Source organism: Paroedura picta, chromosome 5 (assembly GCF_049243985.1).
Source record: "Paroedura picta isolate Pp20150507F chromosome 5, Ppicta_v3.0, whole genome shotgun sequence".
Classification (NCBI taxonomy): domain Eukaryota; kingdom Metazoa; phylum Chordata; class Lepidosauria; order Squamata; family Gekkonidae; genus Paroedura; species Paroedura picta.
This window is the reverse complement of record NC_135373.1, coordinates 95,668,566-95,693,815: the sequence shown is the minus strand read 5'-3', so window position 1 is coordinate 95,693,815 and position 25,250 is coordinate 95,668,566. Positions and strand designations below refer to the sequence as shown.

Here is a 25,250-nt window from a genome sequence, read left to right as displayed (position 1 = left end):
GTCAGGGAGTAGAAGGGCAAGGTCTTAGCTAATGGCTGTTAGGAAAATGGTGAGCAAATATATAATCAATTGCTATGTAGACACCTATATTGAATCCAGAATGTTTCCCATGCAATTCAATCTCAAGTGAATACAAACAAATCCAGATTGCTGTTTTTTCCTATTTACCTCTGGAATCTGCTAACCATTTTCATTATGCTGTATGTTAACTTATTCTCACACTTTGCCTATAAGTATGAACTGATTACTTCCATTTCATGAATCATAGAATCATAGAGTTGGAAGGGGCCATACAGGCCATCTAGTCCAACACCCTGCTCAACGCAGGATCAGCCCTAAGCATCCTAAAGCATCCAAAAAAGTGTGTATCCAACCTTTACTTGAAAACTGCCAGTGAGGGGGAGCTCACGACCTCCTTAGGAAGCCTATTCCACTGCTGAACTACTCTGATTGTGAAATATTTTCCTGATATCAAGCCTATATCGTTGTAGTTTAAACCCATTACTGCGCGTCCTTTCCTCTGCAGCCAACGGAAACAGCATCCTGCCCTCCTCCAAGTGACAACCTTTCAAATACTTAAAGAGGGCTATCATGTCACCTCTCAACCTCCTTTTCTCCAGGCTGAACATTCCCAAGTCCCTCAACCTATCTTCATAGGGCTTGGTCCCTTGGCCCCAGATCATCCTCATCACTCTGCTCTGTACCCTTTCAATTTTAACTACGTCCTTCTTGAAGTGAGGCCTCCAGAACTGCACACAGTACTCCAGGTGTGGTCTGACCAGTGCCGTATACAATGGGACTATGACATCTTGTGATTTTGATGTGATGCGCCTCTTGATATAGCCCCAAATGGCATTCGCCTTTTTTACTGCTGCATCACACTGCCTGCTCATGTTTAGCTTACAATCCACAAGTACCCCAAGGTCTCGTTCACACACAATGTTACCTAGAAGTGTATCCCCCATCTAGTAGGCATGCTTTTCATTTTTCTGACCCAGATGCAGAACTTTACACTTATCTTTATTAAATTGCATCTTGTTCTCATTTGCCCATTTTTCCATTGTGTTCAGATCTCGATGAACTCTGTCTCTATATTCTGGAGTATTTGCCAGTCCTCCCAATTTGGTGTCATCTGCAAACTTGATGAGTAGTCCCTCCACCCCCTCATCTAGATCATTAATAAATATGTTAAAAAGTACCGGACCGAGCCCTGAGATACCCTGCTACTCACCTCCCTCCAGTCTGATGAAACACCATTGACAACAACTCTTTGAGTGCGGTTCTCTAACCAATTCCCTATCCACCGAACTATCTGAAAATCAAGATTGCAGTCCTTCAATTTATCCATCAGAACATCATGGGGAACCTTATCAAAAGCTTTACTAAAATCCAAGTAAACGACATCAACCAAATTTCCACGATCCAGCAAGCCTGTTACTTGGTCAAAAAAGGAAACCAGGTTGGTCTGACAGGACCTGTTGGAGACAAATCCATGCTGACTTCCTTGGATCACCAAATTGTCCTCCAGATGTTTGCAGAAGAGACATGACTGAGGAAGTGTGTGTACGCATGAAAACTGATACATTGAATAAAGCTTTGTAGGTCTTAAATGTGCCACTGGACTGGTTCTGGTTAAAGCAGAGTTACCTGAAGCTGAACCCTGAAAAGACAGGGGTCCTGTTGCTGGGTAGGAAGGGGCCAGTGAAGTGTGTCTACCCAATGGGAATGACATGCAACTGTTGCAGAGACCGCCAGGAATCTGGGGGTGATTCTTGACGCTTCCCTTTCTCTGGAAGTGCAAGTGACCAAAGTAGCTCAGCAGGCATTTTTCCATCGATTTCCAGGCTAGGCTTCTAGCACCCTACGTGGCTCCAGATCACTTAGCCACAGTGACACATGCAATGGTCACCTCCAAACCAGACCTCTGTAACTCGCTCTATGCAGGCTTTCCCTTGTCCCTTCTCTGGAAACTACAGCTGGTCCAAAATGCAGCTGCCAGAGTCCTCACTAGAACACCATGGAGGATTCACATACGCCATGTGCTTGGGCAGCTGCACTGGCTTCCAGTAGAGTACCGAATCAGGTTCAAGGTACTGGTCTTGACCTTTAAGGTTATACACAGTCTGGGCCTGGAGTATCTGAGAGACCACCTCTCCAAATATGTCCCTTGTAGATCATAATACTTGGCTTGTTTCATCAGGCTGGTGGTCCCTGACCTGCGAAAGATACGCCTGGCTTCAACCAGGCTTTTTCAGTCTTGACTCCTACCTGGTGGAATGAGCTCCTGGAGGAGACAAAAACCCTGTCAGAAATGACTCAGTTTTGCAGGGCCTGCAAAATGGAGCTCTTTCACCAAGTATTTGGTTGAAGCGAGGCCACCACTAACATCTCCCTGTATCACGAGATTCTGACCGCCATCATGGGAAGACAATGTGGAAGAAGCCTGTAAGGATTGGATATTGTTTTAGAATTTTATAGTTTTAACTTGTATTGCTATATCTGATGCACACTGCCCTGAGATGGCTGGGCCGAGAGGGGCAGTCTTATAAATCAAATTATAAACAAAAAAAACCAAATACCAAAAAAGTAAAGAGTGAAGTTCTGCTCCACACACCTTTGACCATCCCCATGTGAGATCTAATTCCTGAATGTAGACAAGGAAGACATGCTGGAGTTACATGAGACAAATGAGAGAGAAACAAGATCCCCAGTGAAACTTCCAAATTATTGAACAGAAGCAGAGAGGGGTGGATTTGCCATTACAGACTCCAGGACTTGCTCCAGAATGCCGATGGCTCCCCCTCTCTGCCCAGCAAGGAGGGAGCTCCCCAGCCCAGCCAGACCATGGCTAATGCCTAGCCTAGCCTGGCCCACCAGAGTCCAGTGCAGCCTCGGTCAACTCAGTTGAGGTGGAGAGGGGGTGGGGGAGGACAGGTAAGGAGGATGCCTCCTTTTCTCCAGCAGGCTCTTTCCACCACCACCCCTTTCTTGTGGGGGTCCTGCAAGGGAGGTGAATGCCTTGGTGTTAAAATTTCCGGGGTTGAGTCACAGGGGGTCACTCAGGGCAAAGATGGCACACCCAGCTCATCCGCCATGAGGTGACACCTGCGAGGATCTTGTCAGGGAGCCTCTGAGCCCCGATTTAAGCCTTGGCTGAGTCAGAGGAGGCGCTTCCTTGTGCGGCTCTCGCTCTCGCTCTCACGGCGTGGCCCTGGGCAGCCTCGCACACAACCCCGGGCGGCGGCCCTGGCCTCCCTCCCTCCCTCCCTCCGCCGCCGCCCAAGCGGGCAGGTGCCGCGGCTCCTCCTCCCGCCCACCCTCCGCCTTTCTTGCCGGCTGCGCCGCTGGTGGTGCTGAAACCTGCCCGAGGCAGCAGGCGGGAGCCAGTCTCGGGGCGGAGGGGGAAAGGAGCTGTCCCACGCTCCTCCACACCGGCGGCCGGCCCCGCACGCCAGCAGCGGCGGCCCGGAGACAGGCGCGGGGCGCGGGAGGCAGGAGGGCGCCGAGGGCACGTGCCCCACAGGCGGCTCCTGCAGAGGAACCAGAGCAGGCGGCGGGTGGAAGAAGAGCAAGCCAAGCGCCTCCCGGCCAGGAGAGCAAGCGGGGGAAAGGCGCGCACAGCTGGGCAGCGCCAGGGCGGGCGGGCGGGCGGGCGAGTGGGGGGTTAGAGTGGTGGCCCGGGCCCTCCTGGGAGCGGAGCCATGAGCGGCGGCGGCGCCTGCCGGGTCATCGGGGGCTTCGGCACCTGGGACTACGTGGTCTTCGCGGCCATGCTGCTCATTTCCGCCGGCATCGGCATCTACTACGCCTTCGCGGGCGGCGGCCAGACGTCTTCGCGGGAGTTCTTGATGGGCGGGCGCCGCATGCACGCCGTGCCCGTGGCGCTCTCCCTGACGGCCAGCTTCATGTCGGCCGTGACGGTGCTGGGCACGCCGGCCGAGGTCTACCGCTTCGGGGCCCGCTTCAGCGTCTTTGCCATCACCTACGCCCTGGTGGTGGTCATCAGCGCCGAGGTCTTCCTGCCTGTCTTCTACCGCCTGGGCATCACCAGCACCTACGAGGTAGGAGGGAGGCGGGCGGGCGGACGGGCGAAGCACACCAGTGCTTCTTTTACTTTGCTAGGAATGATCTGTGTCGTTGTGGAGTCTCCACAGGGCATCATTGTATTTGAAACCAAGTATCCCCTTCTTGTAAAGGCATATTGTCCCTAATATTGTCCCCCTTCCCCGAGTTAGACTACCAAATGGGAATCCCCCCCCCAATGTATCACCATTAAAAAGCCTGAGTCTTCCTCTGAACATGAAATGAGACTTTGCTAACAGAAATCACAAAAGGTGCGGTTTTTTGGGATGGATGGCCCCTTTATTCACAACACAATCTGCTGTTGGACTCATCCCCTTCCCCAAAAAACGTTCCAAAGTCTGCTCTGGTTTGGGCTCACATAATTTGTTATAAGGATTTAAGGATAGGTATAGAAACTCATGCTTGAATGCAATAGGGTGGCCAACCTCCAGGTGATGTCTGGAAATCTAGAATTACAAGTGAACACCAGACTGGAGAGAACACTTCTCCTGAAGAAAACGAATACTTCAAAGGAAAGAGTCTGTGGCAGGTTTTTCAACCAGGGTTTCCTAAAATCCTGGGCCTTCTTGACAGCCCTGGAAGGGTTTCCCAAATGGGTGAAAGTTAATTAATTTTATATATTTTAAAAATTTGTTAAATATTTATTGGGTGATATGACCATATATGGTCATGTTGACCTGCCCCCCCCATGGCCAATGAGGGGCTTGGGGGGTAGGGAAGGGGAGGGGCCCCAGGTGGGCATGGACACAGCTATGCTTTCCAACCATCATTGTGCCAATTCTGGGGTTTCTTGAAGCCTGGAGGATGTTTAAGGGTTTCTCAACAGTAAAACAATTGAGAAAATCTGCTCTATGCTATCATACCTGATTAATGTCCCTTCCCTGCCTTCCCCAGGCTCCATCTCCCAAGTTTCCATTAATTTCCCAGCGTGGAGTTGACAGCCCTAATGAGGATGTGCACACACACTTTTCTTCCACAACTACAGCCTGCCTGGCATGTAGGGGAAGGACAGATATTTTGCTTCATGCAGTTGGAAAAAGAAGCTGAGGAGGCTTCCCTCTACAATGACTGAGCCCAGTTAAAAGAGGCAGAAAATTGTGGCCAACTCCAATTCATTACAGAGATTTTTAAATGTTGTGATGTCCCAATCCACTGTGGGCTTATGAGGCAGAACTCTCCCCCCCCCCCAAAAAAAAATATTTTCAAGGGTCACTTCATGAATCCACTTGTGAGAGAGAATACAGAGGCTGCTACCACCACCCACCCCTCCTGATTCCAAGTGGTACCAATCAGAGGAATCCATGACTGGCATCAGCTAGCAAGTCAAGGCAGGAAAAGTACTGAGTCATGTGCTTCAGAACAGGAAGCTAAGTGCAAAGTAAAAGTCTGGGAAGGAAGTTGTATGAGGGAGTGACCCTCTGTCCCTTATTGGCAAAACCAACGAGGAAGGCAGGAGGAGGGGAAAAAATCTGTCTCTCATTGGCAAAGACTAGGTGGGAGGTGGGAAAAGGGAAGGGAAATCTGTCCCTCATTGACAAAGTCTGGGAGGGAGGCAGCAGGTGGGAAGGAAACATCCTTTCTCTTTGGCAGAAGACAATTTTTTCAATCCCTAATGCTGATTGTAGGGACATGACAAATCACAGTAGGGGGCCATGTCCCTTTGTGCACCACCCTACAGAAAACCCACTGGGGGGTGCTGCTTCATCTGGCCCACCAGGGCATTAGCTTTCATAGTACAAGCAAATGTCTATGGGAAGGGGGTGAGAATGCAGTACTCAAACCACTTGAAGAGCTACCTTTTCTCTTCACAACATGGGAAAACTTCAGCTTTAAATTCTGCTGGAGAAATCAGCATAATGAAAGACAATTTCATTATGACAGACCCTTGAATTTCAATGGTAAGCTACTAGAACAATAATTCAAAAATTACAATTAGAACAAAGGTCTCTCTCTCTTACCAGTTTCCATACATGAATCATAGTTACCTTAATCAAGGCATTAAGAGTCTATGATTGAGGTTTAAGCTCTCCAGCAGGGCAGTCTTGCTTCCCTCTTTTGCTTCCCGCATATTCTGCACCCTTCTTCATCTAGAGGCTTCCTGGCTCATTCCATTACACTTGCATCAGAATTGTCATTCTTAAAATTGCCTGCTTTGTTAGCAAAAGGGTGTATATGTTGAGGATGCATTTATTTTCTCTCCCAGATTGAATTTGAAGGGGGGAGGGGGGTTCTAGAATTTTGAAAACTCTCCTAACACAAAACAGTGATAATAATTAATTAATTCGGTACCCTCAGATAAGCTTTGGAGGACCAAATCATACATCCTCAAATTATGGAAACTGTATTCTGCAAGTTGCCATACAGGGTCCATGGACCAGAGAGTTTAATGGAAAATGCTCCACTGCTGAAGGCCCCCTGGGAATACCATAGGAATCAAAGTATGCAATTCTACCAAAGTTTTGAGGCACCAAAAGTCATAAATTTCTGAAATCAGAGGACAGTTCCTTGCAACCTCCTACAGAGTAATGCCTTATCCAAAGCCCTGGTTCTGGTACAACATGCTCCAAAGTGAGGTGCTACCACAAAGGCCATCAGCTCATATTGCTAAAAACTGTAGAATAGGGACTTGAAGGGTGCTGTGCCTCAAACTTTGTCTTGTATGTGCATCAAGTGCTGTCAAGTCACTTCTGTGAATTAATGCCTTCCAAGTGTCCTAATCACCCTATGCAAACTAAAAGCCATGGCCTGCCTGATCGTCGATCCACCTCATGTTTATTCTTCCTCTTTTCATACTGCCTTAAATTTGTCCTTGTATTATTGTATTTTCCAGTGTCTTGCATTTTCATAATATAACCAAAGTACAATAGCCTCAGTTTAGTCAGTATGGCTTCTAGGAATAATTCAGGCTGCTTTGATCTAGAACCCACTCATTTGTCTTTTTTGGCAATACACGGTACCCATAAAACTCTCCTCTTATACCACATTTCAAATGAACCAATATTTTTCCTATCAGCTTTCTTCATTGTCCAGCATTTACACCCAAACATAGTAATGGCAAATTAACTTGCTCTTCAGCACCAGTGCCACATCCTTACATTTAAGAATCCTTTCTAGCTTCTTCATATGTGCCCTTCTTAGTTCTTGGTTTCAGTTTCCCTTTTGATTTATTATGAAACCAATGAATAGAAAATCTTTATCAATTTCTTCATTTCCAGCCTTATAGTTGTGTAGTTCCTCATTACTTTTGCCTTCTTGATGTTCAGCTGTAATCTTGCTTTGGCACTTTGGCACTTTCAGGAGTCATTTCAAGTCTTCATTAGCTTCTACCAATAATGTGGTGTCATCTGCATATCTCATATTGTTAATATTCCTTCCACCAATTTTCAATTCACCATCATCTAAATGCAAGGAGAGAAAATACATCTTTGACACCTTTGAGGGTCAGAAACCATTCTGTTTCTCCATATTCTGTCCCTAACAGTATCACCTTGTGTAGAGTACAGGTTGTGCATCAAAACAATCCAATGTTGTGGCACACAATTTCTTTTTAAAACAAACCATAACTTTTCATGATCCAGATAGTCAACATTTTTCTGTAATCTATGAAACACAAACTAATTTTCTTCTGAAATTCTCTCATATGCTCCAGTTGTTGTTGTTGTTATGTGCGAAGTCGTGTCCGACCCATCGCGACCCCATGGACAATGATCCTCCAGGCCTTCCTGTCCTCTACCATTCCCCGGAGTCCATTTAAGTTTGCACCTACTGCTTCAGTGACTCCATCCAGCCACCTCATTCTCTGTCGTCCCCTTCTTCTTTTGCCCTCGATCGCTCCCAGCATTAGGCTCTTCTCCAGGGAGTCCTTCCTTCTCATGAGGTGGCCAAAGTATTTGAGTTTCATCTTCAGGATCTGGCCTTCTAAAGAGCAGTCAGGGCTGATCTCCTCTAGGACTGACCGGTTTGTTCGCCTTGCAGTCCAAGGGACTCGCAAGAGTCTTCTCCAGCACCAGAGTTCAAAAGCCTCAATTCTTTGACGCTCGGCCTTCCTTATGGTCCAACTTTCGCAGCCATACATTGCAACTGGGAATACCATAGCCTTGACTAAACACACTTTTGTTGGCAGGGTGATGTCTCTGCTTTTTAGGATGCTGTCTAGATTTGCCATAGCTTTCCTCCCCAGGAGCAAGCGTCTTTTAATTTCTTTGCTGCAGTCCCCATATGCTCCAGTAACCAACATAAATTTGCAATGTGACCTCCAGTGCCTCTTTCTTTTCTGAATCTATCTTGAACATCTGCTATTTCTCATTCCATATATGATAATAGTCTTCATGTAAGACTTTGAGCATTGCTTTAACTTGAGTGAAAGATTAATGTGATGAACTGATAGCTGCTGCGATATTTGATGTCTCCTTTTTTGGGGAATCTGGGGAAGGCACTGGCAAACCACCCCGTATTGAGTCTGCCATGAAAACGCTAGAGGGCGTCACCCCAAGGGTCAGACATGACCCGGTGCTTGCACAGGGGATATCTTTACCTTTACTTTTTTGGGGAATTGGAATGTAAACTGAGCGTATCCAATCTGTAAGTCATTGTTTTGTTTTCTATATTTGCTGGCATTCTCTTTTTAAGATTTTTATGGTCCCTGCTGCTGTAGCTTGGGTTTAATTTTCTTAAGAACTGAAGTATAGGTACCTGAATGGTAGGCACCCCCCAAATAAGGTTTGCACCACCCCAAATCAGACATCCTTAGTATCAAGACACAGGGCTATTCTGGGTACCACAGGGAAGCATCAAAGGCTAGTGCTTTTTCAATGTTTCAATCCATAGGTTTGCATTATAATGTAAGGCTAAGGTAACAGGGCACTGTGTGTGATTTAGGATTCCTTATCCTCTGATTCTTGGGATGCATATTTTGGTGGTATAAACCTGATTTTGGTGTGCAGCAGTTGTCACCTATTCAGTTCTTAACCATAAAGTTTCCTGGAGGGCAAATCAAACATCTCTCTACGGAGAATTTTGCATTATATCCAGATTTTGGACTCAGTATTCCTATTCCATGTGAAAGTTTTCAGGATACAGTTTTCAGAATCTGTGGTTGTGTGATTTGGGGTAGTCCAAAGCTTTTTTATGCTGCAGACATGTATTTGTGACTGGATTGGAGATGGAGATTATGAAACTAGGAACTGCAATTAGGAACTGGGAATCAATTTCATTTTCATCTGCCAATGTATGTGCATGTTTGTATAGATAACATATATACTTGTATCTCAGCAAAGATATAGAATACACATTTAAAACATATACAGTTACAGTAGCAACAAAAATACAGAAACAGAAAATTTCTGAACTTCTTTTGAAGGACATGTTTTAATTTGGAATTATTTCTTGCAGTACTTAGAACTTCGATTTAATAAGTATTTGCGACTATGTGGGACAGTGCTCTTCATTATACTGACGGTAAGAGCCTTGATTTGTGTATTTCTTATTAGATGAAGTTTTTGAACTTTGTTACAACTGCTAAAAATAAAACTATAAATCTTTATTTAATCTACTATCAATAACAGTCTGTAATTAAGGATGACATTCTGTGCACTTCCTTATAAGCATGGTCTAGAAGTATGACCTGCTTCTGAATCATCATGCAAATTATGGACAAGTTCCAATAAGTTCTTTATAAGGCCTAAGGACTTATAAGACAAAGTGATCCTCCTAGATCCGTTGAATACATTGTAGGGATTGTCGTGCTCATATAAGGAACATTCAACCGAAAATGCTACCATGAGAAATTGCTAATAATCACTCAGTAGATGTGTATTGTTCTTGATATGCATGGCAGCTGCCACTAACCTTGGAGGCGCTGACTGTGGTGTCCTGGAGTGGCCGATTCGGATGCAGCCGCACACAACCCTACATGGAATATTTTAACTCAGACTAGTTAACCTATTACCTTTCTCTCTCAGTGCACTACTAAGAACAATTTCATGGGAGAAAGCCGTATTGCAGGGGTTGCCAAACTGTAGATCTCCAGATATCCAGGGGCTCATGGGAATTGTAGTCCATGGCCATCTGGAAAGCTACAGTTTGGCACCCCCTGTCCTGTTGACTAGGCCTGAGTAGGATTCTTTTTGAGTAGACCAGTTTAGCACTGCTCTCTAAATCTTTCAAATTAAATGATTTCCTTCCTCTAAGGAGTATAGGACAAGGAATATAGGACAATGTATAGTTTTCCTGTCCTCATTTTATCCTATGAGGTATGTTAGACAGAGAGAGAGTGACTGGGTCTTCAGTAAACTTTAAGGCAGAATCCAGTAGTGTCTTCGGGAGAAGTGGAATAGACCATTTACAGTTTTTATTTAACTTCTCGGAACAGCAGTTCTACTGAGGCTGTTTCCCCAATAGCGATATTGTTTGGATTTACATTTTTAAAGGGTCTACTTGTTTGTCCCTTTCCACACCAAAATCAACCTCTTCAGGTGCAGACCCATGTTGCCTCCTTGCTTGCCCCACAGAAAACTGGATTTCATCTTTTCAAGTGGGGTCTAACGGAGGTCTAATTCAAGACTACCCAGTGCGGAAATGTGATCAACCAGGTTTTTCCCTACACTCGCCATTTTGAATCATTTGGGCACACCCCTTGCCTTGTGCAAAGTGACTGAATTGTGTTGGTTTCTGTAATATATTCTATTCTAGGCAGATGGCAAATATATCTATCAATGAATCTCCATATTCACAGGCAATAAACCTTTGAATACTAGTGCCAGAAGACAATACCAGAGAAGGGCCTCAACCTCTATGTCTTGTTGTTGGACCACCAAAGGAATCGGTTAGCCATTGGTCTTAACCTGAAGTGACTTCTTATATGCCAAAATTCAAAAACAGCTTCTCCTTCATAATCACGAAAGGGGCTGTTTGTTCCACTTATTTGGTGGAAAACAGGGAGACAGCAATTGCTAAAGTCGGTATGGAAATCAGTCCTCCAGAAATGTCAGCGTGCTCAGCATTTTGGTTGTCCTTCCTACGTGTCCCAAAATAGTACTGTAGGAATTGTACAAGGAAAACAGATATTAGAACACTCTTCATCAATGGTTATATCTGCTTTTTAAAATTATGCAAGATACTGCTATAAAAGGGAAGAAGTCAGAATAGCAAGCATACATCATCATCATCATCATTATTATGTCCTCCCTCCAATTAATTGTGGTATACATAGTTCCCCCGTTTTTCATTTTATGCTTTTAACAACGCTGTGTAATAGTCCTAACTTTATATTCTAAATATTATACTACATTGGAAAATCTTGGAGGTGCCACAGGAATAAAAACTAACACATATTTTCACCTCAGTGAAGAGGTGGCCCAGGTTAAATGTACTTCCAGACTATATAGCAAGTGTGGAAACAGCCTTGAAAGCACTGTTGAATCAGGTTTCAGTAGATGATTTTCATATGATTTGTCTACGTCTTCTCCAATCCAGATATTATATACCGGAATTGTCATTTATGCTCCAGCCTTAGCTTTAAATCAAGGTAAGAAATATGTCTGGTAATTTATCAGAACTTAATTTGTTTTTACTAATTTACTGTATTGTGCCTTCCAATTCATGCTGACTTAGCATAGGTTACTTAACTGAAATGATTGCATTTGAACAGCAACTATGAGGGTTTTAAGAACAGATTTGTGGCTGTTTACTGCTTTCAGTTTCAAACCCAGTAGCATTTTTGCATAAACATTCTAGGATGTATAGGTCAAGTATTGTGATATGAAAAAAAATCTATAACATATATATATGTTATACATATGTTTTTAGAGAGTGGGGGGATAAAAACCATGAATGGCCAATGGATGAATTGACTTTTTCTACCAGTGTAGCAGCTGTGTCCTTCACAGTGGTCTTTGCTTATTGGTCTCACCATCTGGATGGTGCTTACCTCTGTAGAATGGTCATAGACATTTTCAGTTTTGGCCTCAATCCTATTTACCTCTGGTATGGATGTGTGTATTGTGCATCATTGCTTGCAGTTTTTTGAAGAACCTATAAGGCAGTCCTTTGCTACAGAGTCTGACGTGTTTGATTGTGCTGTTTTCCAGTGATGTAATTATCTCCCGTTGGCTGGGTTTGCTGTTTGTTAGTTGGTTTGGCTTTTTGCTAGCTTATAGTAATAAGTGTTTTTGCTAGTATTTTTGCTGATGTTTTAACAATACAATATTTATTTATTTTTAAGCTAAGTTGGCAGTGAGCTGCTTTGAACTCTTCAGGAAAGTTTGCCATAAATACATTGTATATTACATATTATTTGTGTTTTAAACAAATAAAGCACATGCAAATTTATTTATTTGATTAAAAGCATTATCCATGCTTTTACTTTAACAGTCTACAAGATGGCTTCCAAAAAATAAGAAGCAACTATTCTAAAACACACAATTTAAACCACTCATATCAAAAAGTCTATATTAAAATAGAGCAGAAAAAATAATCCATTATGTAAGAATTAAAAACTGCACCATCTATTGTAGTTCCCTAGACAGAGAAATCCACTACCTAAAGGCATAGAAACATGTTCTGCAACTATAAGAACTTACGGAGTTCACATTCTTAGCACTGTGCATTACATTTGTCCATGTTTGTATCCTTTTTAAAAAACATTTCGGAAACAATCCTTTGGTAAGCAAAATAGTAGGACTGCCAGGTATCTGAATTTTACTGACTTTGTATGTTCCTCAGGATTTATGTTATGAACATTTAAATTGCCTTGAGATAAATGTCCATCAAGTCTAACAGTCTGTTTTCAGAAAGGGCTACCCAGATGCTTCTGTGCTTTCCAGGACATGAATGTGATGATATTTTCCCTTTATTATTTGTTGCCAGCATCTGGTAGTCATGAGGTATACTTGCTTTGTTGTCCTCTGTGGGTATTGTTTTAAACTGCCTTTACAAAAGAAATTATTAATAGGCTGATGTTAATTCATTACCTACTTTAATTATTTCCAGATTTTTGCATTTGTAGTTCAATTAATTAGGTATAAACCTGCCATCTGCTATGATAGTGTAAATGCACTTTCCTCTTAAATAATATTCTCGCCCTTTATATTTTCTCTTCTAGTTACAGGATTTGACTTGTGGGGTGCAGTAATTGCAACGGGAGTAGTCTGCACTTTCTACTGCACACTGGTAGGTCTGCTGTTCATTTAAAAATTGCTAGTTAGAATAACAGAATCATAACGCTGGAAGGGGCCATACAGGGCATCTAGTCCAACCCCCTGCTCAATGCAGGATCAGTCTAAAGCATCCATGATAAGTATCTGTCCAGCTGCTGCTTAAAGATCACCAGTGAAGGGCGGTTCACCTCTCTGGTTTTCTATTTACCCTTTATTATTACATTTACAAATGAAAAGTATTATACAACTTTAGCTAAAACTGTATTTTTTCCTGCATATTTTGCCAAGCTGTATTGAATTCTACAGTTATGTGTAAAGCTGTTAAGTTAGTTTGAACCGTATGGTACTATTATTACTACCATTGCAGAACATTATTTACTTTACTTGCCTTTGAATACACACATTTATTTGTTTGTTTGTTTACATACTGCCCTCCCCTGAGGCTCCCCTGAGGGAATGCACTGTTTAAAGTTGTAAAAAGCATTAAATATAGACCCTGTCTTTTTTGTAACTTTTCTTTGAATATTTTTGCCCACCAATAATTGATCTGGGCTTGTGTACTGGTCTGTGTTTGCTCTTCCCCATATAGGGTGGTCTAAAAGCAGTAGTCTGGACTGATGTTTTTCAAGTTGGAATCATGGTAGCTGGATTTGCAGCTGTGATTATACGTGCTGTGGTGGTTCAAGGTGGCATCGGTCGTATTCTAAATGATTCCTACCATGGAGGAAGATTAAATTTTTGGGAGTAAGTTTTTCATTGGTGGGGAAGGCAATCTTAAAAATAATTTTAGAATAAAATCTTAAGCACTTCATTTGCTGTAGGTGCTATTGAGATAAACAGATTTATTTCACCAATCAGTTTACAATTATGCTGTTATTGATGTTGCATTAATAGAATATTAGTAGAATAGTTTTTGCTAAGATGCAAAGAGCATAAGCAAAAGGTAATTCCACTCAAGGAGGAAAGATCTTTGCTTTTAGCTGATACTTCCCACTCTTGCTATGCAACCAACTGGGTGACCTTGGGCCAGCCAGGTTTCTTTCAGAGCTCTCTCAGCCTCACCCACTGCACATGGTGTCTGTTGTGGGGAGAGGAAGGGAAGGGGATTGTAAGTCTCTTTGAGACTCCTTTGGGTAGTAAAAATCAGGACACAAAAAACAGCTCTTCTTCTCACAGAAGCCCCCTACCATCCATCACATGCCATTCCAGAAAGTTCCTTTGATGGTTTTGCAAGAGATGTTACTAGCTACAGCAAAGTTGGAGCAGGAAAGTCCCATTGAGCCAGCAGAATGCAGCTTGGGGTTTCTTTATATATAAGCTAATCAATTAATTTTGTACAAGGGGATCACATGAATTGCTAACTAGTTAAAATATATTCCTAATCATATTTACTTTGTACTTCTTTTAATTATATACTTGTGTCAGAATCTTAGATTTATGCAGTGGTGGTAAGATCCAGGCTTAATGGCTGGTATTCTTAAAATAATAAGTAATTGTGTTGTATAATGTCATGTTCCAGGCATCCTTACCTGCAAACTACCTAAGGAAAAGACAAAGCAAAGTTTAGCATGCATAAAGTTTAGCAACAACAAAAAAAGTGAGAGGAGGACAGGGACCTCAACGGATTACAATGCCATAGGGTCTACCCTCCAAAGCATCTGTTTTCTCTAGGATTCCCCTAAATGGAGGGGAATCTTAAATGGGCAGCGCTGGGCAGTCCAGTTGGGTAGAATCTGGAGAGTTATGAATACCATCCCACTTTCTAAAACCTGTGCATGCTGGCTTTAAAGGTGCCATTGGATTCAAACTTTGTTCATCTTATTATAGTTCTTTCAGCCTCAGGATGTGGACATGTTTGTTGCAGCTCTATGTTTGTTGATCTGTGCACACTAGAACCTTGCCTATCCCGAATAAGTCTTTCTTGCCAGGAGAAACTGGCTGGCTCTGAAAGATCGTCTCTGACTAGGCCTGGATCTATAGTATGGAAGTATAACCTGCTGGGGGAAAATAGAACTTTCCAAATAATATTTAGTTAGGAATAAAATCTGTCACTTACTGGGGTATCAGTTAAATCAGTGGTCCCCAACCTTCATCTGGTCAGGGACCGCCTCTGGGGGTGGGGGAGAGCCAGCGGCCCGGCTGCCGCAGTTCCTCATAAACGCGCATGCGCGTTTTGGCCACGAGGTGGCGCTAACACGCATGCGCAGAGTTGCTGCGCATGTGCGGCAGTTCCGCGCGTGCGCGTTAGTGTCACTGCCGTGCCGTCTGCTGCGCCGGCTGCCGCGCCAGCCTCTTCCCCCCCTCTCACTGCAGGGGGGGGAGGCAGGTGCGGCCACTGGCGGCCCGGTACGATGGCCTTTGCAGCCCGGTACCGGGCCGCAGACCGGGGGTTGGGGACCCTTGAGTTAAATAACTCTCTCCAGACTGTGATCTGTGCTCAAATGGATTTGTTTCTCTGTTAAGACTTTTTCATTTAGGTTCATCTTCAATGTCAGCATTTTTCAAAAATGGAACCTTATTTGCGACTGAACTAACAGCTTAGACAAATACATGGTTTTACTGCTAAGTAACTTGTATATTTTGTATTACTTATTTTATGTTATATATTCTAATCTAAAAATATTTAGTTGAAACATTTCCACATGTCCCCTCCACCTAACATTCTTAAAAGTCATAAATAATAAAGAAGATTTGGGTTTGTATATGCTGCTTTTTTCTATCATAAGGAGTCTCACAGTGGCTTACAATCGCCTTCCTTTTCCTCTCCCCACAACAGACACCTTGTGAGGTAGGTGAGGCGGAGAGATCCCTGACATTACTGCTTGGTCAGAACAGCTTTATCAGTGCTGTGGTGAACCCAATTTTACCCAGCTGGATGCATGTGGGGGAGTGTGGAATCAAACCTGGCTCACCAGATTAGAAGTTGGTGATCCTAACCATTACACCAAACTGACAATAACAAATTCTACTGATATACTAACCAGCACTGTAACAGTTGAAAGTAATTGATATTAATTAATCAAGAAGAGGGAGAACAAAAATTATATATACAACCTAAGAGGTAATTCAGCCAGCCAAAGAGCAGTAAGAACTGCTTCATAAGTTCATAATAATTAACAAAAACCACTAACCACCAAAAGCTCAGGCAAACAAGGTAGTCTTTATCCAATGTCTATTAAGTTAAGCAAAACAGACTACCTTGTCTAGGGAGAGACTGCCAGGGTTGGGGCACAACTGCAGAAAAGGTGCTAATAGCCATACACATAACTTCCAAAAATAGGAATACATGGAAAGGGAGATCTCAACTAGCAGCATTTTCCACCACTCAGAAAGTTTAATATTCTATAGGTCAGAACTAGCACTTTGAGTTATGCTCAGAAACAAACAGAAAGTGCATGAAGTCTAAGTAAGATATGCTCATTGTGTTAAGTATGGTCAGCAAGGGCCAGTTGTACTTATCACATGAAGTTTCTGAGAACTTTTCAAAAGTGATCCATAATGAACTGCAGTAATCAAGCCTGAAGAGTAGTTAATGTGCTAGACTTGGGAATAGTAAGCCACTCTGTCATACAGCCTACTGTGACCATATTGTCTTTGTCTCTCATTCTGACCTACGCGACAGAAATGTTACAAAGACTGTTTTTCTTCAATTTAGATTTGATCCTAATCCTTTGCAAAGGCACACGTTCTGGACAATTATCATAGGTGGAACTTTCACCTGGCTTGGTGTCTATGGCGTAAACCAATCTCAAGTTCAGCGATACATTGCCTGCAAAAGCAGATTTCAAGCAAAAGTGTAAGTCAGTTTGTTCATTGCTATTTATTGACCTCTCCCCATTCTTCAAAAGCATTTTCATTTAGGATTTATTTCTTGACATTGTAGGTACTTAAATTGTAGTAATGAAGAGTAATAATAATCCATGCCATCCCGTGAACCATGCCAAAAGCATATATACACCGATATTTGATTCATACATAAGTAGTAGCAGTTTGCAGTTTTGTGCTTACTTTATCTGTACATGATGTCTCTGCATATAATACAGTTACCCATATGCTTTGTACCTTTTACAATTTATATACTGCATAAACACAATGAGATTCAAGTGGGCAGCCATGCTGGTCTGAAGCAATCCATGTACAGAAGTATGCTTGATATGGTCTCCAAAATACTAGCAGCTGTATATGAAAAAGTAACACAACACACCAATGCAATCAGCATACATATATTAAAAAAAACATTATAAAAAAGCAAGGTAGCCTAAAAGCATAGCAAGCTTAAAATTAATATAGATTGAAGGAAAATAGGCAACAAATATAGATCAAGTCCCAGGAGGTGTTTAAAACCAATCTCATCAAATGTTTGAGAAAATTAAAATATTGCCTGGTCCCAAAAGGTTAACAAGTTTGTTGCAAAGGCCAGGAACCATTAAAAGGAACACAAGAGAAGAGGCCGATCCTTAGACAGCAATCTGCTGAAGCTATCCAGCTATCATTTCAAAATGTGTGGGCAGTGCATAGTAATTGTTCAGTGAAATGTTGGATGGGACTTTCAGTGCTGAGACTCAGAATGTTTGTGAACATTTTGTGATGTTCTGTCAGCTGAACCGGATAGACAAATGACTTTTAAAACCTATGCACCAGCACACAAGCACATATGCAAGTGCTAGATGTTTTAGGTTGGTTTTTAGCCAAGAAGCAAATGTGTTCTTACCTAGAATTGTCTTTCTTTTGGCTGCCAAAAGGAAATTAATACAGGTAAAGTATAAGCATAACAATTGTACAATTATTCAATTGATATTTTCATACTGTTCCAATAGCAAAAGCTCTTCCTTTATTTTTTTTACAGATCTCTTTATATAAACCTTTTGGGGCTTTGGGCAATTCTTGCATGTGCAGTGCTATGTGGATTAGCAATGTACTCCATATATCATGGCTGTGACCCATGGACAGCCAAATGTGTGTCAGCAGCAGACCAGGTATAGTATTAAAAATGTCTAATGCATAGTTTTGGATTCCCTGACACTGTCTGAAGACATCCTTTTGGAAAGAAGGATTAATGTGTCCAGGCTGCCTTCAGACCCCTTCTTTTTCAACACATAGTACGGACCAAATTGAACCTGCTAGATCTACTGCCCTTTTCATCCATATAACTGGCCAAATTGGGGGGGGGGTGTCACAGAAAGATACATGTAAGCCACCTGTCTGACTAATGGTGGGCAAACTTGCCTGGAATCTTTTGGTCCTCCCCCCTGTACAATATGAATTCCAACTTAAGGCTGCAAACTGGATTTAAGAAATAAAGGGATTATTTGGATTTAGTGACTTGGATCCAGATGTGACTTGGATCTGGTGTGGTGGTGGTCATGATATGCCATAGAGGGGAAAGGGTGAAAACAAGATTTAATAGAAATTCCCTCCTTTGCTCAATTAAAATGTCCTTTCATTAGGAAAGCAGGTTGGATCTAGCCCAGTGTTTCCAATCCAATAAATTAATAAGCTGTAGGTCAGGAGGATTCAAACTGCAGCCCTCTAGATGTGCATGGATTACAATTCCCATGACCCCCTGCCAGCGATGCAAATTTTATAACTTAAATGTACTGAGTACAGAAAAAAAAGCATTTAAAAGGAGCTTTGTCTCATATTTTTAAAAAGATAACAACTACAGCAATAGAAAATAAATCCTAAATGCTAATGTGTCCTAATGTATGCTAATATTGAAATATTTCAGCTCATGCCATATCTGGTACTGGATATTCTGCATAATTTCCCAGGCATGCCGGGGCTTTTTGTGGCTAGTGCTTACAGCGGCACTTTAAGGTAATTAAATTCTTAATAGACTAAAGGGGAAAATGGTTAATAACAGATCAAAATTATAACAGCGTTTTTAATAAGATTAATCAGTAGATGAATAAAGTAAGTGATGTAGGCTAATTTTAGTCAATGAGAGCAAATAATAAATAATAAATATATATGAATATAAGGGTACCTTTATTTATTTTGAGAGCATTTTGGTTCTGATATATCACAGTAAATGAATGAAAAAGAAAGAATTAAAGATGACCTTTATGGAGAAACATATACTTATTCACTAGATTTATAGTCTGCCTTTCTTACTGACAGTCAAGATGGGCTACACAGAAGAAATTGATGCAATTGATAGTAGGGATACTAGAGCTCCAGAGACAGGACCATCTCTACCTTTCCCATTACAAAACTTACAGGGTATTTTGGGTGGAGACATGTAGATTTTCTTAGACTGTTTAGAAAATATACTCCTTTCAATTAAGAATAGTTCATTATCCTGGTTATATGCAACCACTGTTTTATGTTTCCATAGTTTTCACACAGCAATCCTATGTAAAATTACTTCAATCTATGCAGATTTATCTCAGTGGGTTTAGACTGGAATAACTCTTCCTAGGATTGCCCTGTTACTCAGTGGAGAGCAAAGACTATAACTTTGTTTAGGATGACACTGTTAAAGGTCATGAGCCTCATAGTAATTTGTTGTTTTAATTGCTGTTGGTTTTATTCTGTTGATAGAACTGTTACTGTTTGAATGATGTTTAATGTGCATATTGTTATTATGTTGTCAGCTTCTGCTTATATCATGCGTAGAGGGACATGGCATAAATGTTTTAAATGAATAAATGTTTCTTCAGTACAGTGTCCTCTAGCATCAATGCTTTAGCAGCTGTGACTGTAGAGGATCTAATAAAACCTCACTTTGCATCGCTCTCTGAAAGGAAATTGTCTTGGATTTCTATGGGGATGAGTAAGTTTGTAGTAAATATTTTCTGTTTATTCTAATTTAATGAAGCAATTTTTTAAAAATATGTTCTAGAATTTACTGCATGGACTTAGCACATTTCAAAAGTTAACTAACATATCAGTAAGTCTACTATCAGAATTAGATCAATCCTCCGAGCCCAATCAGTCAGGCTATTAAAAAGAAATCAAAAAGGGTCAAAAAGTAGAGTATAGGGTATGTAAGGGTCAAATGTCATAATGGCAATTCCAATATTCCCCAATTATTACTGACATCACGGTTTATTATACTTAGCACAAATTATCTCTTATTCCAAATTAATATGCAATTTACTTCCTTTCTGCAAATTATATCTGGACTTGCATCAAAGCGCACTTTAAAAAATGGGCTTTAAAAGGGGAAGAAAGGGTAAGGGAAAGGGCAACGGGGAAGGCCCCTCCCCAGCAGCTTACCATCTCACCGCGGCATTCACGGGCAATGGACACACCCCCTGCCATCAGCCGCACCATTGGGAGAGCTGCCCCTTGGCCCGCGAGGGCCTCTCGCTGCGCCTCGCAGCTTTGCTGGGCATGTCCGGATTGGCCCGCTGGAGTGGAAGTGCCAGCCGGACAGCAAGTTCCTTTGTCCTGGACAGTGCTGTCCAGATGGCTGATTGACAAATATTTAGAGGAACTGTGGTAAGGATTGATAAGGTAAAGGTAAAGGTATCCCCTGTGCAAGCACCAAGTCATGTCTGACCCTTGGGGTGACGCCCTCTAGCGTTTTCTTGGCAGACTCAATACGGGGTGGTTTGCCAGTGCCTTCCCCAGTCATTACCGTTTACCCCCCAGCAAGCTGGGTACTCATTTTACCGACCTCGGAAGGATGGAAGGCTGAGTCAACCTTGAGCCGGCTGCTGGGATCGAACTCCCAGCCTCATGGGCAAAGCTGTCAGACGGCTGCCTTACCACTCTGCGCCACAAGAGGCTCTGTAAGGATTGATAGTGGACATAATAAAATATCATTCTGCAAGTGAATTCTGTAAGGAAGAAGGTGAACTCCTTCAGGCAAACAGCTATTTAAACTATACCATTTGCCATCTCAAAGCCATTACTTCCTTCTTCTAATGCCCCTTAAAAAGAGCAATGAACTTCAAAACATTTAATGTAGGCAAAGGATTACATAAAATAATGTAAGGAACTCATCTTGTTATTATGTTCATTGCTAATCCTAGGTTATTTGTAATTGCTAATTCTAGGTTATTTCACCTAATCTTCAATTATTAGTTTGTAGGAGTCAAAATAGGGGTCTGTATTGAGAAGGTGGATTTGTAGAAATTGGTGTCCTTTCTTTCAAAGATGGAAATGTTGCTCGTATTTTGAATACAAACCACTGTGGTGTTTGTGAGGCATGTCCACAAAATTATTAAACTGTAATTTAACATGTCTGCATACATTACTCATTTAGGTCTTTTTTTTGGTGGCGTATGCATTGCTATGGCTGCTGTGGCATCACTTTTAGGAGGATTGTTACAGGTATGCATTTAATCATTTTTTAATTAATATTCAGTTGACTGAAAAACAGAACAGCCAGTGCTTCTGCCCACTGGTTCAAAGTTATCTTTTATTCTTCAAACGACATACTTCTGAAATAGCCTTAAATGAGGTTAAGTTGCATGAGTGGTTTAAACAATGCAGCTTAACTTGTAAAACAACAGATTTATGAATTTATGAATGGGGCACATTTAAATTTCAAGCAGATCAGTCAATGTGTCACTTAAAATGCATGAGTTAATCTAATTTTAGTCCATCTGCATTTGTGAAATAGTCACTGAAATCAGTGGACTTTATTCATAAATGTAGATCTCTATTACATTCAAAGTGCACTTTGTTTCTGCAAACCTGTGGTTTCAAAATTTGCTTAAAGAAGGTGCAACTTGATAGTGGAGAAAGGCCTCCTCATTGAAGGCTGTCAGGAAAAGTATAAGGCTGAACTTTTAAGAAAGGTACTCGGCACCTCATAAAAGGGCAGCCATAGATAATTTTGGCTGGCAGATTGTTTTATGAATTATGTGACCAACTTCTGGCATATGTTTGGATTGTTTTAATTTTGTATTGTTTTTTTAATTTAGTTAGCTGCTTTGGGCCTCAGATTACTGGAAGAAAATGGACATAAATTATCTATATATCATCACATTTTAATCCCATCCTGCCCAGAAGTAGTTTAGGATGATATAGATCATGTCCCCTTCTCTATGTTAGTTTATTTCTGAATATACAACTTTATTTCTTCTTCAGGCAGCTCTCAGTATTTTTGGCATGGTTGGTGGACCTCTTCTTGGACTGTTTACTTTGGGTATCCTCTGCCCTTGTGCTAATCCTCTGGTAAGTAGCCTTTTCTGAATTCTCCATATGATAAGAAGTAGCCTATTATTTTTAGTAACATTTTATTATCACTTTCAATAAATACTGCAAAGTTTCCAAGAAATAATCTAACAAAAAATCAATATATACTATATACTATACAAAAACTCATAAAACAACAATCTCTTAAAATAATTATTCAGTTACCTGATTGCAAACAGATGAGGTGGGACAAACATTCATTTTCTAAATGTATTCATTTTTTAGATTGCCGGATTTTTTTTTCAAAATTCCAATATAACTGCTATCAGCTTTCTCTCATATACTTAGAACTTTTAGATAGATCTTTGTGAAGCTGTTCATCATTTAAATGACAACACATGTTTTCTCTAAATTTATTGATTGGCAATTAGGACTTCCAATTCTGGGCAAACACCAACCTTTCTGAGGTCATGACATTTAAGATGATTTCTAGATGTGAACAATATTCACATAATTTAGCAACAAAAACAAAATGTGTATCTTTTTATTTTTATTTCATCCCACCTTTCTTTCCAAAGGAGACCCACAGTTGATCAAATAATTCTCCTCCATTTTTCCTCACAACAATCCTGTTAGATAGGTTAGGATGAAAGTCTGTGACTGGCCCAAGGTCATCCAGCAGCTTCCATGGCAGAGTAGGAAACTGAAACTGGATTGCCCAGATCCCAGCATATTGTTCTAGCCACTTCACCACACAGGCCCCAGAGTTGGTTTCTATATGAAATATAGAGCAGGAGTAGGCAACCTGTGGCCCTCCAGATGTCTATGGACTATAATTCCCATGAGCCCCTGCTATCAGGGGCTCATGGGAATTGTAGTCCATGGACATCTGGAGGGCCACAGTTTGCCTACCCCTGATATAGAGGACTTGTTTGTTTGATAAAATACCCAGGGTTTATCACCATTCCGTAAGCCAGGAAGTATAGAAACCTCCCCATACACTAGCACTGAGAGATAAGATGTTAGATTTTCTTCTGTCTCACTTTCCATGAGCAAGGAGTATTGACATGAGACAGCCTGTAATTTTACTTATTTACTCAAACTTTCTAGCCCTCATTTGAATTCGAAGGGGTTGAGTCACACGCTTTTCTCTGTAAAAGGCAAAGAAAAGTACATGCAATCCTGACTTGGATGGCAGGTGTGGAAAGAAAGAAGGAATCTGACCTTTCAAGGCCTTCTCAGTTTCACTAATTGAAACCACTAATTGTTTTGTCTCGATGTGGAAGGATGTTCCTTGTTATCTGTCCTAGAATGCTTCTTTGCATACTTTGTTCATGGTTAAATCATGGATGGTGCTTCCAATATAAATTACACATTACATCTATTTACTTTATAGACATGCATTAGAAAACCCTACAAGAGGAAAAGTGGCAGGCAACAATAACCTCCTTCCCCTACAGCAATCTCTGAAGCTGTTGTGTCAAGAAACAGCAACAGCTTTGGATTTCATCATACATATTCATGTGCCTTGGGTGGACTGAGCTGGGCTGAGTTTAGAAATTGTAATAGGACATGAAGAAGAAACTAGCTGGTTTTCTTTTCCTTGAATATTTTCCTTAAAGCTTGAATATAATGTAACCTATTTTTCAGGGTGCATTTGTAGGTCTCCTTGGTGGATTTACTGCTTCACTGTGGGTTGGAATTGGAGCTCAGATTTACCATCCACCTTCTTACAATACCATGCCATTAAACCTTAGCATTGCACACTGCAATACAACCAGTTCAGGAGCTGAAGGCAACTGGACAACACTCATGACACCACAAGCTTCAGAAAGGTGGGTACATGGTAAATTTAGCCCACATTTTTCAAATCTAAAGTGGTCTATATGTAGGCCTAGAAAAATGCTATTTTGATTATGTCAAATGTTGTGGTTTCTTGTCCACTAAAACCTGGCCCACTTAAATTGGTAGAACGGTTTCTGTTGACATGATTAGGAACTGGATCTGGGAGGGGGACTTTGGGTCAGGAGGAAATGCTGATTACTTGATTATATGTTACTGCAGCTGCTATTTCATATTTATATGTTTTGAGAACGTCTTATTCAGATGGAATTAGATGCTTATATTCAGACCTCAAGTAATAAAGAGCCATACATAAACCATGTAATAGCACAGTTGACGAAGTGTGCATTGTGGCAAAGAAATTAAGCTTTTCTAGACCTGCAGATATGTGATGGGATAATTACAAATTAATAAATGATATTCATCCTCTTTGTCCTACATAGGTCCTTTGTAAACCTTCCCCTTAATCTCTGAACGCTGTCTTCTAACATTGTACAAAGAAGGTGACAGAGAAGTGTCAGAGGAAATAAATTGTTGATAGTATCTTAAGTTGAGGTGGAGTCCTGCTTGCAGTTTTTTGCAAGAGGGGAAAAACGTTTCAACTGAGTAATATGTCCTAATTCATTATATTTGTTGAGGATTCATTTGGTAACAAGAATCTATATTTCCAAATTCTATGGGAATCAGCAGTGGAAATAGTAGCCACAAGTAAAGGGGAGCAGACAGTATAAAAGCTGGTTGGACATTTCAGTTATTTCAACAGAGGCCTCTTTACCTGACTGGTAGTATGAATATTGTTTTGTAGGTTCTTAATTCAAACACACACTTATGAATAAAACCCCTGCACTGGGGAAAGTGGGGCCATTTCCGCACAGAGGACCAAATTGCGTGATGTCTCCTACCTGCAATAGTGGGACAGTAAATTGCACTACTTCTCCCCTCCACGCATTAAAGCCTTCCTGCCGTGGCATCTTGCCTTTCCCCCTCCTCACTAGTTTTGAAAAAAAGCACAGGAGAGAGCAACACGTTCTTTTACTCCCTGCTCCTGGGCCTGTCAATCAAAGGAGGCAACCAATT

The 25,250-nt window shown here is 41.5% G+C and overlaps 1 protein-coding gene across 1 annotated transcript in view; it reads left to right on the top strand.

Moving 5' to 3' along the window:
* The first annotated feature begins 3,677 nt into the window (after positions 1 to 3,677).
* LOC143838200 (sodium-coupled monocarboxylate transporter 1-like) overlaps positions 3,678 to 25,250 on the top strand; it is a 31,287-nt gene continuing 9,714 nt past the window's right edge. The window contains exons 1-12 of the mRNA XM_077339189.1: positions 3,678 to 4,061; positions 9,475 to 9,540; positions 11,557 to 11,608; positions 13,184 to 13,251; positions 13,828 to 13,982; positions 16,894 to 17,034; positions 18,085 to 18,214; positions 18,967 to 19,055; positions 19,901 to 20,013; positions 21,454 to 21,521; positions 22,284 to 22,370; positions 23,982 to 24,166. Of these exons, the coding sequence (XP_077195304.1) occupies positions 3,702 to 4,061; positions 9,475 to 9,540; positions 11,557 to 11,608; positions 13,184 to 13,251; positions 13,828 to 13,982; positions 16,894 to 17,034; positions 18,085 to 18,214; positions 18,967 to 19,055; positions 19,901 to 20,013; positions 21,454 to 21,521; positions 22,284 to 22,370; positions 23,982 to 24,166 (1,514 nt within the window). The 5' untranslated portion in view covers positions 3,678 to 3,701. The remainder of the gene's footprint in view (positions 4,062 to 9,474; positions 9,541 to 11,556; positions 11,609 to 13,183; positions 13,252 to 13,827; positions 13,983 to 16,893; positions 17,035 to 18,084; positions 18,215 to 18,966; positions 19,056 to 19,900; positions 20,014 to 21,453; positions 21,522 to 22,283; positions 22,371 to 23,981; positions 24,167 to 25,250) is intronic.